A 19,796-nucleotide genomic window follows, 5' to 3' on the forward strand; every position below is an offset into this window, starting at 1 on the left:
ACATTGAAATTCTGTTTGTGTCTCGTTGATTTCACCATAATATAGGGGTAATATAGCCTCATATAGGGCCAGCTCAGTCTGTCCCGCAGGAACCCCTCCCCTGGCTCAGCCCCCCATAATGTAATAGGGGGGCGATGAAACGTTCAACGCTCTGCAAACTCCCTGTTCAGTGAATAAAACCCATTTTGTCTCTGTAGCCGCCAAAACTGTTAAGGTTTCAGTTCTGTATAACGCTGAACCACAGGAGCCATTATTGGTTTGAAAAAAACATTTTTCCACTACGTCCCCTACATTACAAGTGGGTTATATTCACCCTCCGGAATCCTTACAGAGAACCTCACGGGAAAAGTGAGCTGGGTCGCAACTCCTCGGCAAGAGCCCTCAGCGAGTCAAGCCCCGCAGCGTTCAATGTTAATATGAACGAGAACTTTCAGGGCTTGGCTGTCTTCATTAGAAACTTGGTCTGGAGGAGTTCACGGCAAATTCCCCCCTGAAGACAACGGGAACTGGAGCGTCACCGCGCAGCTCGGTCAATGAGTAATTTGTCAAGGATTAGGTTGTCGGGGTCTGGCCGAGGTTACATAACTGAACTCAGGAGGAGCAATAAATCTTACGCAAAAAGAATCTGAAATAACTGCAACGGGTTACCCATTGTGACCGGGGGAAGAGGCTGCCACCCTGCTGGTGGGGGACACCTGGAGGCCGCCGTAAAGTAAATCTGCAAGGCGTAACACATAGTGTTATGTTAGAAAATAGAGGACCTAACGTTACATACACTGGGTAATATAATAACACGATGCCCATTCAGTATATATATATTATATCTATATAAATATATTTTAGCGTTTACACTGTTGTGCTGTCAGTGGGTACCCATGGCGTGGTAACAGATCCTTATGTTATGTACCAGCTCCCCATCAGTTGCAGGGTTTGTCATGGTGGTCTGACATCCGCTGGGGTTACAAAGTCCTCGCAGAAACGTCTCCTGAAAAAGCAACGTGCGTATTGGCTTTAAACGCCATTAAAGGTCGATCCACCAGTCAGTGACATTATAAAAATCCCCATTGGCCAATTTACCAAGTCATTTCCTTAAAAATATCATCGGCGATACTTGATTGTAGTTTTGTTTCAGTAAAACGAGTTTATGTCCGACATCGTTTCCTTTATTACGGATACATTTGTTTTTTATTTGACCCGATACATTGTATTCCTCCTCTATTAGCTGGAACTCGTTGAGAATCACAGAAGTCCAGCAATAAATAAATACCCCTAAATGTAAAAATTGGGTATATACGGTGATCGTTGGGGCACCTGGGGTTCAATCACATATTTATTGATATTTTTTGCACAGAATTGTAAAGATGAGCCCTACCCAATAACAAACCAGGTGGGTTTTGTGCTGTTGACGGCTCTATATTCAGTATTTTTCTCATTAATATCCACTTCCACGCTTTTTGAGTAAATCAGAGCGTATTGGACAAAAACAGAAAACCGTGCTATTTGAACACCAGGGGGCACCCTTCTCTTTACCAAACACAGAGGATTCTGGGATAGCAAGCGGCACTTCCTGAAACGAACATAATCATGAAGGCGGAAGGGTAGTGGGTTCATGGTTCATGTTCCCGGCTGAGAAGCCACATGTTACAGATATCATGGTGTGAGTGTGCGCAGTAAGAAGATGACCTGAACGAGTTTGCTTCCTTGGTCGATGAGTGAAATATAATCAAAAATAGCTTATACTGAGGTCCCAAGGACGTATTGGGCGTTTAATTACTGCCTTAGCCTTTGGGCCATCAATATACTGGACCCACTGGTACCACCGGTACAATGTACTGGAAACCTAGAAGAAGCCGTGCCAGCGGTGTATCTATACTATAGGGGTTACTCATGTATTTTTCTTCAGATAGATAGATATATATATATATATATATATATATATATATATATATATGCAATATATTATGAACTGTCTTTCGTCTTAGGTTATACCGGTGAGACGATCTGATTTGCCCGCGCCCGCACAAAATGGAGCCAGCGAAGCGCGTTCTTGTTTATCTGAGCAAGGAGAATTCTGTGCTGCGAGGCGCTGGGTTTTTGCAGGTAAGCAGTTAATCGTTCAGCGTCTTCTGTGGGCACCTGGATACGGGAGAAGCTTTAGTGCTATAGAATCTATAACATAGAATAATAATAATAATGATTCGGGCACGCAGGAGCCTCGTTAATGGTGCCCAGAGAAGGCTTTAGGTTGCTCGAGAGTCTCTTTTGGGTTAAAATGCAAAGCAGTCCCGCAGAATCAGCTCCTTGACTATAAAGCCATGAAAAATTAGACAGGAGTCGCCCGACTTGGGGAGTTTGGAGACGATGAGTTTGAGCTGCCGCTGCATTAAGGGGTTCTGTGTTTCAGAGTATAACCGGCTTCTTCTCCGGGAGTCAGGAGAACACGGTGATCGTAAACTGCGGGCTGGATCAGAACCGATTCGTTATATCAGACCAGAGCTTCAGTAATTCCAGCCGTGTGCCGCTCCAGGTAGGCAGGTCACAGGAGGGGGGTGTATAACTTACAACCGGAGCGCCGCAGGCTGCCGGCATCGGCCTCCCGCTCTGACCGTGCCGCCCTATCTCCTGCTGTCCTCGTCCACAGAGACCGGCTTTCTGCCCCATCAGCAACATCACCCCGTCCCAGGTCGCCTCACTCCCCGAAGAGGTCCAGAGCCGCGGAGTGGATGTTGGGGTGGCCGTGCTTGTTCAGTCCGTAAACCGAAAGGTTCTGCTAACCAGGAGGTCCAAGAGCCTCGGTATCTTCCCTAACGTCTGGGTGCCACCAGGTACAGTTCTTCTCCGTATCAGTGTCTCTCTGCATTTAATGTTACAGACCTGGTAGCGTTAGTCTTGTACACGGAATCTGGAAGTGTGATCCAGAGTGTTAGTATGTGTTTGAGAGGAAGACATTTCACTAAAAAAGCCGATTTAGGGATGTGGCTTTTCTCCTGGCGCTCATCCCTCTCCCTCTCTCCCTCTCTCTCTCCCTTTCCCTTTCCAGGAGGTCACATTGAGTCAGGAGAGCAGGTAGGAGGACGTAGCATCACAAACCTTTTTCTTGTTACCCCGCGTCGTCTTCTTGTCATGATAAATCTTCGGCTTTCCTTGTAAGTGGCCAGGGGCGTCACTGGGAATGATTGACCGAGACGCTCGGATTAACATTTTGACGAGGAGCCCGATGTTTTTGTTTTCCGGGATACCCCGTCTGGGCCGGCTTGCCTTGTTATTTCCCCTTTTAAATGCCGAGGGCCGTAACGTATATCGTTTACCGTAATGACCCTGAGTTGTCTCATGCGCGCCCCTCGCCATCGCCTCTGACCGTGCCGTGGGTATACTCCTTCTTTTACTCAGCTGCTGGAAGCAGGACTGCGGGAGCTGCAGGAGGAGACTGGACTGAAGCTACATCATGGAAGCGTTACCTGGAGCATGCTGGGACTTTGGGAGGTAAGAGAACCGAGGCTGAAGGACACAGTCCTCTTCTCCTAGGATTCAGTGACCAAGGATGCTGGGACTTGTAGTCGGACATTCTTTATCACTGCCCCAGACTAGAGCATTAATCTCTTTATATCCCCTTAAAGGGGGCTTTTTATTTAGTACCTACGATAATACTAAATAACGGATTTTCATCATGGTTTCCAGGCCTTGCGTGAGACTTTCTTCAGCTCTCCGTTAGTCGACGAACTACAAGTCCCATGATCCTTTGCCTCTTAATTTCTTCTCTCCGCAGTCTGCATTCCCTCCGTTGCTGAGCCGAGGTCTGCCCCGCCGCCACCACATTGTCGCTTACCTTCTCGTTCTGACCAACGACACGCATCAGCAGCTGCAGGTAACACGGAGGGGCTTCTCGGTATCTAAGACTCACGATGGGACCACCAGCAAGGACCCAGCATGGGGCATCTCTGCGCCAGACCCCAGGGCCACGTTACTCCTGATCTACACCTCTCTCTAGTAACTGTAACGACTACTCCCCGCACACATTCCCGTGGTCCCTTTATGGATGCTTAGGCTTCCCCAGCGCATTATAGAGGTCCATATATTTCCATTGCAGCACAGATGTACGTTATACACGATTCCCTCTCTCAGGGAGCCTTCCGTGGAAAGGTCTGGAACTATAAATCCTTTTAAATGCCATACAGGACAGACTGTGCCCAGATGAGCGGGAGGTGAGCGCTTGCGCATGGACGGACACACATCTAGCAGAACGTATAGTGTCGGCGGAGGACGGAGCAAAGGATTGTGGGAAGGATCTGTCTGACCTCCCAGCCACAGTGGGGTGAGTTATAGCCATCATAAGACAGTGACAAGGGGATAATAATTTTATCTGCGGCCTCCAGCTGTGCTTCCGGTAACCATAAAGCTATGGAGTTAGGTGCGGGGTGTAATTATGGACACGTAATTGGGAATCCATGGAGACAGAGGGGACGGGGTAGAGACATTTAACTACATAAAGGGATTTAACAATGGACAAAGTTAGAAAAATGTTACAACAAGAGGCTGTAATCGAACCAGGGTAATGGAGAGAAGTTTTACTTTACTGTGAGGGGGGTAGACAAGTGGAACAGCCTTCCAGCAGAAGTGGTAGAGGGAATTTAAACATGCATACGGCTCCTGAGACGGCATCCTTATCGCACCTATGGTTTAAATCCTGCTATTTGGAGTCAGAGAAGCCCCACTAATAGCATTTAGATTAGATTTCCCCTAATAGCGTTTAGATCTTTATGACAGACGTGATCTGACGCGGTCGTTCTTGTTACAGCATCACAGAGGTGAACGCCGGCGCCCTGACGCACCTCAGTTGCAACGCGGCCACGTTCCTGAACACAGCGCCTACGGACGGGGACGACGTGGAACGCGTCAGCACCGGCACGAAGTACGCGCTGAGGCTGTGGCTGGACACGCTGCCCAGGCAGGGTTGGTAGAGTAGATTCAAACTAACCCATGATAAGCCTATATATCCCATCGGTCCTGGCTCTCGCAGGGAACAGTCCCGCTGACGGCCGCGCACACACACACCACACCGGGGAAACCTTGCATAAATAAAATGTTTTATTTCCGTTAACGCTTTTTCTGTTTGTCCGTGGAAGAGTCTCACAGAAACGGCCTGTATCAAATCTCCTACGTCTACTAAAAAGTAAAAAAGAAGCGGCAACACGCGAACAGAAAACACTGTATACTTAAATACGGTTAAATGGCAGTGCCGTTATCCTACAGAGATTAACCCCTTCACCTCCAATGGGAACAGGAATCGGTGTGAAGTTCGGAACTGAAAGGGGGGGGGGCTTCATTTAATTTAACACGTACAAGAGGGAAATCTTTGGAAGTATTTTCATGTATGCACGTAAAAAAAAAAAAAAATATATAGCTGTATCAATCTCTGTACAATTCGTTGTGTAAATACAAAGTATCGGGAACAAGAAATAATTAAGAAAAAACAAAAAGGGTAATATACATCGGAACCATATATTAAATACAAAACGACAGGAACCGGTGGAATGCAAGGGACCAATTTCAGATCTGAAATAAGTTGTTTAATCACAGCACAACTTTCTCCGTTACTATCACAGTATAAACCGAAGGCATCCTCAGAAACTAGGTGTAGCCCCGCTCAAGACCACTAGATGTTTCCAATGGCACCCATTCTGCATGATGGGACTGGAAGCAGCGTAACCATAACCTACGGTATGAGTAGGATAAGGGAGCAGACGGGTGATCAGAAAAGAAATTAGGATCGCGTTTAAGAACGTATCGCTTTCTGGAGCTGTGACACGTCACGGCTCTGGATTTCAGGAGACATATTGTCAGCGAACAAGAACATGGGAATCCTGGCTCGATTTAACTGCCGACACGCTCAGAGGTGGGCTTATCGAGACAGGGGTGCCCATATTGGAGGGTCCTACTTATTAGGCAATAACACCAAACACGAACGCAGGCGACATCGCCTGCAGCCTAACATCCCTCTGTGTTCCCCGGTGCCGACGCGCTTTTCGTTGCGTTTGTTAGGATAGTCTGGCAGCTGTCCCGTAAGGTGCCAAGATGGTTGCATTTAACGCACACTCTAACCTATTACTAAACCACTGGCGTTCCGCCGGCCTCAGGGTCTGACATACTCATAACACAGTCCGTGGCTGACGCGTCCGATTCAAGCAGCTGACCCCCCATCAAAACATTGCAGCGTTTTGTGAGGTTGCTGCATAAACCAGCAAAATATTCCAGGACCCTAAAAAAACGGGACCATTTTCCTCCAGTAACTTAAATAAACAATGTGGATGTAACAAAGCCCTTCTATCACACCCTGATTTTCAGCCTAATATATTCTACTAGCAACTGCTTCAAAAATACGCAAAACCAGGATTTGATATAAAAATAGGAACGGGGTGGTCTCCAGGCTCACAAACGCATTAACGTGGCAGATGGCGACGGCCATAGGGGCATTTAGCCTGCAGAAACTGCTGCGTCTATCAGCAGAGATGTACTCGTTCTGTACATTCTGGGGCTAGCTTATAACCACAGCCCCCGCTCTGTAATGCAATGCGAGACGGCTTAGAGAGGGGTCCCGGGAAACAAAACTCGATATGAAACATAAAGAACAATCTTTCGAGCACTATAACGTACTAAACTGTATCCGTTCCATCGCGGCGGCCGCACACTGTTGCAGCGGCACGCCTTGGTGGCGACATGGAAGGCTTGGATTGGCGACACAGTCCGGAGCGTTCCTCTTCTTCAAAACAAGAGTCTCCTCCGCTTGGCTTTGCGTCTTTTTCTTCTGCCCATTCTCAGCGCGGTCAGTCCAAAGATATGATGTCCGGCCGGCACCCTGGCATCGTGGATGTGGCGTTCTGTGACCCGTTATGGCTTTCTCGCGTGGTGTTGGTGGATACGATGCTGCTGATGCGACTGGCGGTGTTGGGCACAACGTGAGAGCTCGTGATCGCTTGGGTTAGTGGACTCATAAAACGCGGCGGTCCAGCTCGGTACTGGAAGAAGTGACTCAACGCGTCCTGTTCATCCAATGAAGTGATGACAGAGGGACTGTAATGCTGAGAGGAGAGACAAATACTACCAGTGACCAAGACGTCCATGCGCATCTCGAACGAATAACTGCCCCGCTACGTGATGAGCCTTTATTTCACTATCCCGACCTCCACAACCCAAAAACATGCAGACTGACTGCTTTTGTTGTCTCTCCCTCTGCGGTGCTATCTAGGCTATTGGCTGGTTCTACTAACCAATCAGCAATCGCCTTTCTTACAAGTCCATCCCCTGAGGACACACGGAAGAACCTGGTTCTGAGGAGATGTGCGCAAGGCAAGCTGTATTCATTATTAAGAATCGAGGTATGGTAGTGGGTAGTATGTCTGTTACATACACCACTCTCATTAGTCTATAACCTGTTCATATAGCCATGGCCACTATTGGGTATTCGGTTGCTGGGGTTTTGCGCCTACGTGGCAACCGTATTGGAAATAAAAGCACGCACCTGATTTTCAGTCGTCTGGAGGAATGAAAATAAATCCAACCCAGCTAAAAGGGGTGAAAAAAAAGAGAACGTCAAGATCTATTAAAACAAAGAAAAAAAAAACAACCTAAAATACACCAAAGCTGCATCTCTGGTAGCCTCAGACTGCACGTGGCTACGAGATACCTGGAGATTCTCTGCCAACTACCGGTCAAAGGAAACAGAGCCTGAAATTCCTGCAATACTCTGGAATAATAATAATAATAATACTACACAGAGATGGCACCATTGGTTGACATTGTCGATGATCCTGGACCCTTTACCTTGGATATCAGTAGGTACTGCATAGGCACGATGGTAATCTGGAATGGGGAGACCCGTCAAATAATCACTGCCCATCGTTGCCATGGGAGGACTCCTCAGGACAGATGACGGCTGGTGGTCCACACTGATCACCCTGCAGAGAACATCCAAAGGCACAGGAAATCACCGCACTTTGCACTTTAAAGGCTCCATCTATAATCTGCACGTAGATAAACCAGATGTGGCCCACCTAGTCTGACCATTCCTCCACAAACGCTCTACTCAATGAGCTTCTGCCAGAAGCGGTGGAAGGCCCCTCCGCTAATTGGTCGCCCAAGCTATCATCATTATCATCAATACACAAGAGTATATCCCTCACCCTTTGGGTCCATCAGGCGAGGGGATTAAAACGGACGTCACAGGGCACTGCTTTTTGGACGGCGGTTCCTCTTCATCCGACGAACTGTCCAAAGTCAAATCAATGACCTCCACTTTCTTCTTGGTCTCTGCGGGCAGTTTAATGTCCAAGCCCATGCTGTAGTTTGTACTCGCTGAAATAGAGAAAATAACCGGTTTGCGGCATAAAAAACATAATAAACAAAGAATGATTAACATCGGACCTTCAGAAGGATCTTGTGAAACGTACAGGAGGCATCTTCCCTGGAGGAACATCCTCGTGGAGATCCATCTTACCTTCAACGCTGCTGCACAGGTCCTGCTTCTCTCTTTTTTGTTTCATGGGGCACCAGGACCCGTCCTCCGTGAACTGGATCTCATCACAGTCCGTGCAGGAGTTAAGGATGTCCATGAAGAGACTGCAGGAGGAACGTTATCAGACATTATCGTTGAGAGAAGAAGGTTGATGGCACAATAGTTCAATCAATTAACGAAGTGCGGGTGATGCGACTGTAGGCTGTACCCATAGTTTGATGTCTGCGGGAACCCCGTTACCAGTGACATCCCAATAAAGAGTTTTACGAGAGAGCTCCACTCACCCATCGATGATCAGCAGGTCGTACGGAGCCTTCTTGTCGCACACGGGACACGTCCACGTCGGTTTCTTCTCATTCATTTGAAGGTAGAGAGCAGCGTCAAAGCATTGGAGGTGAGTGCAAGTGACAGCTCGACATGGCACGGTCAGGCGCATTTTACCAAGCTGTCCGGGGAAAGAGAGGTCCGTGTGTCATTCCACCCGAGACACACAAACACTCATAAAGCCACGAGCGAGGCATTAAACGCACGCTATCGAACCCATGAGAACGGGAGAGGAGAACAGAGCTCCATTGTTACTCACTGGGCACATCAGAGAAACGCGTAGGCTGGTGGTCGCAATCTCGCTGTCGGGATCCGCCGTCAGCTTTTCTTTTACTGATTTAAAGGAAAAGGAAAAGTCATTTGTTAAACGGGAAAGGAAGGTGAGGAAGACGGATAAAACATTCCGCCGAAAAAAATCGAGCGCTACTCACTCAGAGCTCTGGAATGGTCCGGGTTACGGATCCCCTTGGCTCGGAGTTTCTGCAGTAACGTTACGGACGTCAGTTGCTTCACCAGGTACAGGGACAGAGAGTAATTCTGTAAGGGACGGGGAGGAGAGCAAAATGAAACGGAGGAGGAGAGCGAGGAGGCCACGAAAACCACCCCGGGGACAGAGTGAAATATTTAGAGTCAACCCGGGGCTTTTCTGAAATAATACCGTTGCCTCCTCTCCATTTTCTACAGATTTCAACGTTGGCCAGCAGTGAGAGGACACCGTTTTCGTCATCGACCCCCCTCACCCCCCCCGCACGGAAATGGGGACAGGGTGCATACCCTGCCAAATTCAGAGGACCAATTCACCACGATGGCATTGGGCGCAGTGGACGTGAGTCGGATGAGCGGAGAGATGTTGATCGGTCTGCTGGGACGCTTCGGCTCGGCTCCGTTCTTCGTGGGTGGTAAGTACCCCTGGAGGTAGAAGGGGTAAAAACGAGTGAACTCGACTGTATAGATCCCTGGTGAGATCTCCCCCAGAGCAGATCTCCAGGACACAGAGATCTAGTGATCCCACTTTATGGATCCCTGATGAGATCCCCCCCCCCACTAGAGAATTGTGATCAGTTCTATAGAGGGGATCTCCAGGAGGACACAGAGATCAAGTTATCTACTGAACCTCTACATCATTTTAAATGTCCCAGATACATAGTTACGAGCAGCATAAAGGTAAATGAAGAAGCAGCGGGGAGGAATAACACGAGTCAACCTGAGCTGCACCGGAATTGAACGGATCGTAAGGCGCGTTAATATCACTTACAGGCAAAGGGCAGAGCTTTCCATTCACTTTCACAAACAGGTTGGGGGGGAAATAGTCTTCCTGCGGACAGCTGGTCTCGCACAGGCAGAACCTGCAAGGAATCAGATAAACCCCCGTAATGCGTCAGCTCCTGCGCAGGTCAGCTCCCCGATTACCCCCCCCCCCCCCCGGCAACAGAAGTGAGCGGTAAATTACACCCAAAACAGGAACTTTTCACGTCATCATTTTACGCGATACGGAGGACTTTATTTCTTTGAATGTAATATTTATTTCTTCTGTTACCTGAGTTGAACTTGGACCGTGTAATCGCACTTGGCTCCCGGCAAGATATCTCTGCGAAAGACACAAGAGCTTAAAATCCCCCCCCCGAGTTCTTTTCTGGGCCCGTTTATAGACAAAAAAGTAAAATCGACAAATTGAAAAAATATATACATACATAGAAAACGGGCTTATTTATTTAAAAAAAAAAAAAGAACAAAAATCTGGGGCAAACTTCAGACGCATAAAGACCGTCTATCTTTCATCACGGAGGGTCTGAGCCTGAGATGGAATGTTAGGAAGCTTTAGTTTACTGAGAGGGTGGCAGATCAATGAAACAGCCTCCCAGCAGAAGTGGTAGAGGGTAATACAGCGAGGGGATTAAACATGCATGGGACAGACATACGGCTCCTGAATCTAAGACGAGACCGACGACCGATTAAGGTTTGAGTCTTTACAGCGGGAGAAACGGGCAGACTAGACGGGGGCCGATCGGGGCCGGCTTATTTCTATGCATGGATCTCGGCGTTGTTACCTGGAGGTGAGGATCTGGTGGACTTGCTGCGGGGTCAGCGCAAAGCTAAAGTGCGCCTCTTCGAAGCGCTGGGAGTTTGTGGAGGCTGCAAAAAAGGAAATGAGACGAGCGCTTTTAGTACGAGCGACACTTTTCCTATCGCTGCCCAGACAGACCCCCTCCTGACCAGAAACCCACCCAACGTGGTGGGCTTGATAAGCTCATCGTAGACGTCGTAAAAGGGCAGCCGCTTCATCTTGACGTCCGGGTGCAGCGGGTGGGCCGCCGGGGGGACGTGCTGGATTTCAGCCTCGTGCTTCGGGCCCAGCACGGGAAGCGGAGGCAGCATGGCGGTGGGCACGGTGGTTGAGGTTGGGCTGGTGTCGTAGGGCAGGTGGCACACCGTTCCTTGCGCCAGCGAGTTGGCGGTGGTCAGCGCACCTCCCTGTACGTGTAACATCGGCAAGCCGGCGGTGTTGAGGATCTTGCGCGGATACCTCCTCCGATACAGTTCTTTGATCTTCATCTGAACGGCCGGATCGCAGCCCGACTTAGCGCGTTGGAGAGCCCCGGCGACGATCTCCTGCCTCCTTCCAGTCTTATTCCGGCCGGCAAAACCCAACAGAACCGGCAGCTCCGGTACTCTAAGGCTCATAACCATGCGCTGGAAAAGAGGGTCACGAAGCGGGTCAGAACCAAACACAACTTCCATAACGGCTACGGCGGGCGGACAAAGCGTTATGACCAAAACGTTCAAAATCAGTGAAATTAACCTAAAATACACGTTCTAAAAAATGCCCAATTACGACCGCGTTACTCAGATGTTGTCATGGGATTGATGGTACCTACTTTTGGAGGGTCCTTCTTTGGGCCCCAAATCCATGCGCCCCTTTTTACTCTTCAATGTCTCTGATGGCTATTGGTGTAACTGCGTGGGGCATTTAGAAGAATGGGGTTTTATTTACAACCCCATCTCATGCTGTTTCTATACGCATTATTGCACAGGAGCAGACGGGGAGCAGTCTGGGGCAGGTGCGGCTGGGAGGGCATTATTCAGCCATGTCTGTGCCTGTGGCCCGTTACCGCGGTACAGATACTGCGTGCCCCGTTACCGCGCGGTACAGATGCTGTGCGCCCCGTTACCGCGTGATGTTTATCGTTGAGTGTAAATAAGACATTAAGTACTAAATGGTACGACCCGCCATTGCCGTTTTTGGCTTCCCCTTCCCCGTTAGGTCACAGACCGATCCCCGGTGCTCTCCTGCCCACCTTGCCGCCTCAGCCCACCCCTGCATGCACCACTGGCGCCGGTGCCCCGGTACCTTCAGTTCCGCCATCTTGAGACATGGCTCGGAGACAGGACAGCCAGGGACCGGGGGAAAGAGCCAGCCTGCCAGGGAGAGGAAGACCGGTAGCGGAAAGGAGGGGAGACAACCGGGGACAGGACCTAGACAGACGGAGGGACAACCTCCAGCAGATGCCAGATGGAAAGAAATGACGGCCCCAAGACTCCCAGGCAGACTCCCGAGGGGGGTGGGGGGCAGCCAAGAGACTCCCGATGGGGGGGGGCAGCCAAGAGACTCCCGAAGGGGGGGGGGCAGCCAAGAGGGGGAACAGCCGGGAGATTCCTAGGGGGGACAGGACAGAGACTCCAAGGGGGCACAGCCAAGAGACTCCGAGGGGGCACAGCCAAGAGACTCCGAGGGGGCACAGCCAAGAGACTCCAAGGGGGCACAGCCAAGAGACTCAGGACAGGGACTGAAGAGGCAGCCGGGGACAAGGAGAGGGACAGCGGTAGACACGAGGGTCCATGTCCCGCGTTTAGTCGTTATAGACGTTGCCGGGCATTCCCGGTGACACGGGGTTATATCGTCGTCACCGGAGCCCATGTCCCTGCTCCAACACCCAGCGAACAGGTGCATAGCTGCCAACACACCCGCTCATTTTCCTTACCGCCCTGCGCATTGTATGGGCACAGCAGCCTACAAATTAATAATAATATAAATATTTACTAAATATTTCCTGCTAAAAGCGGAAAATTCCACGTGAGGTCACGTTTATGAGCATCCGTAAACTTATTTTTTCCCCCCAACAAAATATTAGGGTTGTATATAATGAGTCCGACACCCCGATGAGAAGGTGAAATGATACGAAATTCAGAAATGTATATTTCAACCAAATTGAAAATAATAAAATCAAAATTTTTTATATTTTTTTGTGCTGATTGCACAGCCCACTTTGAAGCACTAGGGCTGCGAGGGGGTTAATGCAGCATGATCCAGGCAGCACAGGGTTAACGCAAGCCCCAGGAGGTGTCTTTGTTGGAATCATGCAGTCCGCCTAAAATTTAAAGATCCAGGGCAAATCCGGGGGTAAAAGCAGGACTTACCCCCCAGTGGAGCAGGGAAGTTGATGCCCCGGGGGGGGTGGCTGGATTAGGAGAAGTAACAGATCAGGGGGGTAAAAGAAGACTTTAAATGTATTGTACTCACCCAGAGCCGGGGGCTTCATGAGTCCTTGCTGGAAATGCCACTGATAGCAGAAAGTACAATCCTGATGGGATAACAGATGAACACCTAACTCCAGGGGTGCCGGCTGGTACAGAATCGGGTGGAAGGGGGTTCTTAGAAGGGGTAATATTGCCAAAAATGCCCCAATCCTGCCCCACTTTCACTTTGTCGGAGCGACTCTGAATCAGGAAATACACGGCGCTGAGTTGGCTGTTAGCGCCCCTGGCGGCCGTCATCGGAAGTGGCGGTGACTGGGGGGACTTGGTGAAATATCTGTCACTTTCATAGTCTATGAACAAGGAATACTCTACCCCAGGAGCTAACAGTCAAATGTTATCATCATTCAGACCCTGTCCCAAGGAGCTTACAGTCTAGTGGTATAATGGGAGACCCTGTCCCAAGGAGCTTACAGTCTAGCGGTATAATGGGAGACCCTGTCCCAAGGAGCTTACAGTCTAGCAGTATAATGGCAGACCCTGTCCCCAGGAGCTTACAGTCTAGCAGTATAATAGCAGACCCTGTGCCAAGGAGCTTACAGTCTAGCGGTATAATGGGAGACCCTGTGCCAAGGAGCTTACAGTCTAGCGGTATAATGGGAGACCCTTTGCCAAGGAGCTTACAGTCTAGCGGTATAATGGGAGACCCTGTGCCAAGGAGCTTACAGTCTAGCGGTATAATGGGAGACCCTGTCCCCAGGAGCTTACAGTCTAGCGGTATAACGGCAGACCCTGTGCCAAGGAGCTTACACTGTAGTGGGATGATGGAATACTCTGACAATGTGTTGGTAAAGAAAGTATTGAATTGTTATATAATGTGCTAAAGCTGCTGCCGGGGGCTGGATGCAGGTTCTCGGTGCATCTGTACGGTTGGCTGTAGGGGGCGCTGTATTGAAACCTGACCATGTGGGTAGATTTTCTCTATGACTTCCAAGGGTTAATTTATTGTCTATTAGTAGCCGCACCCAGTTTGCTGGGGAGGGTGGCACTGAGCGGGTGTTTAACCCTTTCATCGCCTTTGCTGTAACAGAACCCAAATTAAGAGACAACCACCGTACCCTCTATAACGTCACCCTGTGGCACCGTATGCATTATTCTCTCACTGAAGTAGTTCATTTGCATGCGGTTCCACGTGTGATGTCACACAATCCCATTTATTCTTGAGCTATACACTTGCTTGCAGTTCCGTTAGCACAATGTATGGGTCACCTTATATACCCCGTGTCTTGTCACACATACAGAACCGTTCCTATTACACAACTATGTATTTAACCCCTTTTCTTACATGTTTTTGGTGACAGATGGACCTTTTTAGCCCCCCCCTAATAAAGTGCAGGATGTTCAGTCTTCACACCTGAGCCTAGGAGGGGCAGATTGACTAAGGCACCTGGCCTGATGAAATTACCTGCCAGGAGATCCTGAAACCTCCACTGCTGAACGACATTGCGCGAGGTATGCCAGGGACGCACTAATACCCCCCCCCCTATAATATGTTCATTATTAGGGCATCTGACGTCAGACCGCCGTCATTAATGACTGTATGATGTAATAAGTGATAAGGGGCAAACAATGTAACTCATGGTAATTGTGACGAAGCTTCTAGTTCTATTGTGTATTATATGTTATTATATATGCGTAATATCATAATATATAGAGAATTCAAAACAAAATAGAGACCCCCCTCCCTCCCCGGTGAATGTTAGTCAGAGTTTACAGAATCACTCTTAAAACGTAGTGCATGCCTTGCGCTAATAACCCTTTGCATGCCGGTAAAGGAAAGAGTTAATGCACGGTGGCGGTATGTAACTTGCTCTTATGGGAAACGTAATGTCTGTCTTCTGTAAAAGCAGCTTTAATGAGTTAGTGATGCTTCTCGGTTATTATTATCACACCGACGTCGGATATGGACGCGCGATTAAACAAAGCTGGAAGCTCCTGATATATACAAAAGGTATAAATAGCGAGTTTGGATATATGTCAGCACCCAACTACTTATAATCCCATATAATATATTAGATATAATACGTATATTTCCTTCTTTCTAGTCCCTCTGCTGGGAGGCTATTCCATGCATCTAACACCCTTTCAGTACAAAGTATAACATCTCTATTGTGTTTGCCAGTCCAAACGATCCATTATCCCAGCAGTATCTGGACGCTGTAAGCACTTTATACACGGATGCATGTAACCTGGGGGTTTAGTGCAGGGCTGAAATTGCCCCCCACCCCTGGCACCGTATGCCCTGCAATTGCTCAACGTTTTCGAGCGGAGTCTGCTATTTGCAAACGGTCCCTGACATCAGAAGTTAGGACTCAGGCTCCTCCCCACTGTCTCCGTGGAAACAGTTGCCTGGTGGGGGGGGGGTGGCAGCAAAGCATTGTGGGAGTTTGCCAGCACTGTGCCTGGGAGGAGGGAGGGCAGTGATTGGCATGTGGAGTTACCCGCTTCATTCCATAGGGTTGGGGTCCCAAATTATATACGTGTATATATATCTATCTATCTATCTATATATATACCTACAAACTGTCCCACATCTCACTCACCCATGGAGTAAGCCAGCCAGTTTCTTTTTTTTTATTGGATCCGGTGACTTTTTTTTAATGCTTTATTCCTATGAATCCAAGTCCAAGGAAGGGTACAATGTATCGCGTGGGACCAAACGTATCCGTCGTAAAGCAAACAACCAAACAAACAAACACACACACACACACACACACACACACACACACACAACAGACACTTTTATCACTGATGTCGCTTTTAAGGATAATGTTTAATAAAATGAATGGTTCCTGCAAATTTTTCTAATGCCGACGACTACTTCCAATCCATATTAATGAAAAAAAAAAGAAGCTGGGATTGAAGTCGCATTTGCCTTTTAGACTTAAAGGGGCATCCCATGCAGCCCCCCCACTGAAGCATGCGCATTCATGTGCTTTATAAGTAAGATAATAATAGTGATAAAAACACTCGTACCTTTGCTGTCTGGGTTTTGGCTGCCCGATGCTGTCAATCACCAGCAGGAAAAGTGCTCCCGTAGCATGCGGCCGCGCTTATCCAGCTGGCCCCTGGGCCGGCGCTCGTCTCATACATTTAAGTGCATATGTTGGTTGTCTCTTTAAGAAGATTTCAGGGACATTGTGGAAGCCGGCGACAGAAGTATGTGTCAGAGGCCTGACCCCTGAAACAAGGGCACCCTGCGCCGGTTATACCGGGATCTTGTGATTTGCCCCGTGTTTGCGCTGTGAAGGTGTTATTGTGTCTGTATTGTAAAGCCTGTTTGTTCTGGCAATGTAAATAGAATTAACTGCGTGCAGACAATTCATCTAATACTCATGGGGGAAGACAATGCAGACACAATACTCATGGGGGAAGGGGTAACCCGGCGTTCCCACCACTGCTAGACCATGCAGAGTGGCCTGTGTGAGGAGCACTGTAAGCAGCAAGGTGCAAGGACTCCTTTCGTACCACTAGACTGTAAGCTCCTTGGGACAGGGTCTCCCATTATACTGCTAGACTGTAAGCTCCTTGGGACAGGGTCTCCCATTATACCGCTAGACTGTTAGCTCCTTGGGACAGGGTCTTCCATTATACCGCTAGACTGTAAGCTCCTTGGGACAGGGTCTGCCATTATACCGCTAGACTGTAAGCTCCTTGGGACAGGGTCTGCCATTATACCGCTAGACTGTAAGCGCTTGGGACAGGCTCTGCCATTATACCGCTAGACTGTAAGCTCCTGGGGTCAGGGCTGCCATTATACCACTAGACTGTAAGCTCCTTGGGACAGGGTCTGCCATTATACCGCTAGACTGTAAGCTCCTTGGGACAGGGTCTGCCATTATACCGCTAGACTGTAAGCTCCTTGGGACAGGGTCTGCCATTATACCGCTAGACTGTAAGCTCCTTGGGACAGGGTCTCCCATTATACCGCTAGACTGTAAGCTCCTTAGCAAACCTTATTGGGATATCCCAGTATTTTTTGGGGGGGGTTATCTGCACCTCCTATAGTATAACTAGAACGTGATCGCACATAGTCAATAAAGCATTGAGTGGTTTGAATAACAATAACTTTATTGCATGATAATATATGCCAACCACGTTGGTACAACAGTTCCAAATTTCTGAAAATAGCTGATACTCCGGCGTCTCTGGGCTTCTTCACATCCGCTGGGGGCTTACGGGCGAGGCGTAACACTCCGTGTCCTATACGGTACATAGTTATTTGTCATGAGACACGTTTGACACTTTTGTATATTAGAGGAATATTTTTTTAATGTAACCCCAATGGCGCATAGAAAACAGAACGCGGAGTCCTTACAGGATAATGCCTCGTTGGGATTTTTACCGACTTACGGACTTAAGGAACACAGGTTCCCGTCAGCGGCTTCACAGACGCAAGTACCTGGGATTCATGGCTTTTCAAGTCCCTTCTTTATTACATAAGGCCATGGCTGCGATGTATTATCTTTTGGCCTTAAGTTTGACAACCAGTACTGCGTTCTTTTCTCTAGCAGAACGTAGTGGTTTTGAGTTAAATCTTGTGTGTGTATGGCCTTGTTAACGATGGTGAGAAATTGACCTTCGGAATTCTGACACCCTCTCCTTTGCTGTAATAGTTATTCTATACTTTACGTCGCTGGTAACAGGTTAGTGAGTTGAATTAGGGGAAAAAGCTTCAGGTACGCTCATCGTAACCAGGAAATGGGGAAAGGACTCGTTATCCTGAGTCTGTAAACGGTCTGTGAATAAAATATCTTTTTTGGGTATAAACTGTAATGTCTTATAAATGCATATAAAAAAATAAATGATATACCCGTTTTAAATGTCTGTTGTTGCAATCGATATCATTTCTATAGTGGCTCGGGTGTGACATCACAGCGACCTACTCTCCAGGGTGATGACATCACAAACTGGGGAGTTGTAGGAGGGGCTCCTTAGCAAGATCATTCAGAACCTTTTAAACACAAACCCCTGTTTTAACAAAGTCTTTTTCTGGGAGAGGCACCGGCATTCTTTGTACATTAAACAAACCTGTCACGTATTTTGTGCTCACCGTTCGAGTCACGCCTTACACTCCTGACATTTTATTTGGTGAGTAGGTGCATGTCTGCTCCGTAAAGCTTCCGCGTGCGCGTGTAAACCCTAAAGCGCATCTACGTTCCAATTAGTAAAGGGGCAGTCCAGTTAGTGGAGGGTTAGTGTCGGGCGTCCTTTCTCCGGCTCTTGGTGGGGTAGTTGGGGGGTGCAGGGTGTGTTTAACGTCGCCGGCAGCTCTTAGGTTGGGGTTTGGCGCTTCATTCGTGTTTCTCAGTGCAAAATCCAGGGGCAGAACAATTGGCACGAAGCACAGAACGCCGTTAATGTCCGGCGGGTGTCGTAGTTTCCATCCCGGTTGGTCCGTCAAACTCAGCAAATGTCATTTTGCATCTTCAGAATCCAGTGCAGCGTAAGATGGACATCCTTATCCATAAAACCCTGATGGACAAGAACACAGAATTAATTCTAGATCTAATGGCAGGGGTCTATAAAGTGGGATCACTGGATCTCTGTGTCCTCCCGGAGACCCGCTCTATAGAGCCGATCACAGTACTCTAGGGGATCTCACCAGGGATCTATAAAGTGGGATCACCGGATCTCTGTGTCCTCCCGGAGACCCGCTCTATAGAGCCGATCACAGTACTCTAGGGGATCTCACCAGGGATCTATAAAGTGGGATCACCGGATCTCTGTGTCCTCCCGGAGACCCGCTCTATAGAGCCGATCACAGTACTCTAGGGGATCTCACCAGGGATCTATCAAGTGGGATCACCGGATCTCTGTGTCCTCCCGGAGACCCGCTCTATAGAGCCGATCACAGTACTCTAGGGGATCTCACCAGGGATCTATAAAGTGGGATCACCGGATCTCTGTGTCCTCCCGGAGACCCGCTCTATAGAACTGATCACAATACTAGATCTATATAATGGGATTACTACTTCTGACGTTAGTCTTTTGAGATAAACACAGATTTTCCTGATTCAGTATAACAACTCAGTGTATTTTCTATAGAATGTACGTGACTCACGCCGTAATCATTCTCTGTATTATAACAACACTGTTTTCCTGTTCTGCAGGTCCCACTCCTGGCAGAAGAGATTATTTGTATTCATTAAAGTTCTGAATCACCCATAGAGGCGTTCTGTTCCACGTCCTTACCTGAGCTGCATGGAGCAGGTGGGTTCTGTAAATAGAAATGATTTCCTGGTGCCGTTTGTTTGTGTCCTAAGAGAAATGATTGTTATTTATAACGCACACATCCTTATAGTAACATATACCAGCAATAGCCATTTTTCTTGCTTTATAAACTTAAAAAGAAGCCTCAAACTCGATTTTTCACGATTCAAACGTTTTTATCACCTCTGTAAGTCCATACCTCAAGCTGGGCCATCAG

The 19,796-nt window shown here is 48.4% G+C and overlaps 2 protein-coding genes across 2 annotated transcripts; one reads left to right on the forward strand and one right to left on the reverse strand.

Moving 5' to 3' along the window:
• Positions 1-2,025: 2,025 nt before the first annotated feature.
• On the forward strand, positions 2,026-4,958 carry LOC149280487 (m7GpppN-mRNA hydrolase NUDT17-like). Its single transcript, XM_089500480.1, has 8 exons — positions 2,026-2,100; positions 2,405-2,527; positions 2,642-2,825; positions 3,041-3,066; positions 3,391-3,483; positions 3,767-3,865; positions 4,176-4,312; positions 4,796-4,958. Exons 1-8 carry the CDS (start codon positions 2,026-2,028, stop codon positions 4,956-4,958), a joined length of 900 nt encoding a protein of 299 aa, XP_089356606.1.
• Positions 4,959-6,821: 1,863 nt separating this feature from the next.
• LOC149280488 (E3 SUMO-protein ligase PIAS3-like) lies at positions 6,822-11,521 on the reverse strand. Its single transcript, XM_089500439.1, has 13 exons — positions 11,059-11,521; positions 10,882-10,966; positions 10,371-10,421; positions 10,089-10,179; positions 9,608-9,742; positions 9,265-9,370; positions 9,093-9,166; positions 8,794-8,954; positions 8,492-8,613; positions 8,178-8,349; positions 7,819-7,952; positions 7,517-7,560; positions 6,822-7,076 (listed from the first exon to the last, which is right to left on the reverse strand). The coding sequence occupies exons 1-13, from the start codon at positions 11,519-11,521 to the stop codon at positions 6,822-6,824; spliced, it is 1,893 nt and encodes a 630-aa protein (XP_089356565.1).
• Between the last annotated feature and the right edge of the window lie 8,275 nt (positions 11,522-19,796).

This window comes from Sceloporus occidentalis, unplaced genomic scaffold, assembly GCF_023333645.1.
Source record: "Sceloporus occidentalis isolate IW3139 unplaced genomic scaffold, rSceOcc1.0.p SCAF_155, whole genome shotgun sequence".
NCBI classification, from domain to species: domain Eukaryota; kingdom Metazoa; phylum Chordata; class Lepidosauria; order Squamata; family Phrynosomatidae; genus Sceloporus; species Sceloporus occidentalis.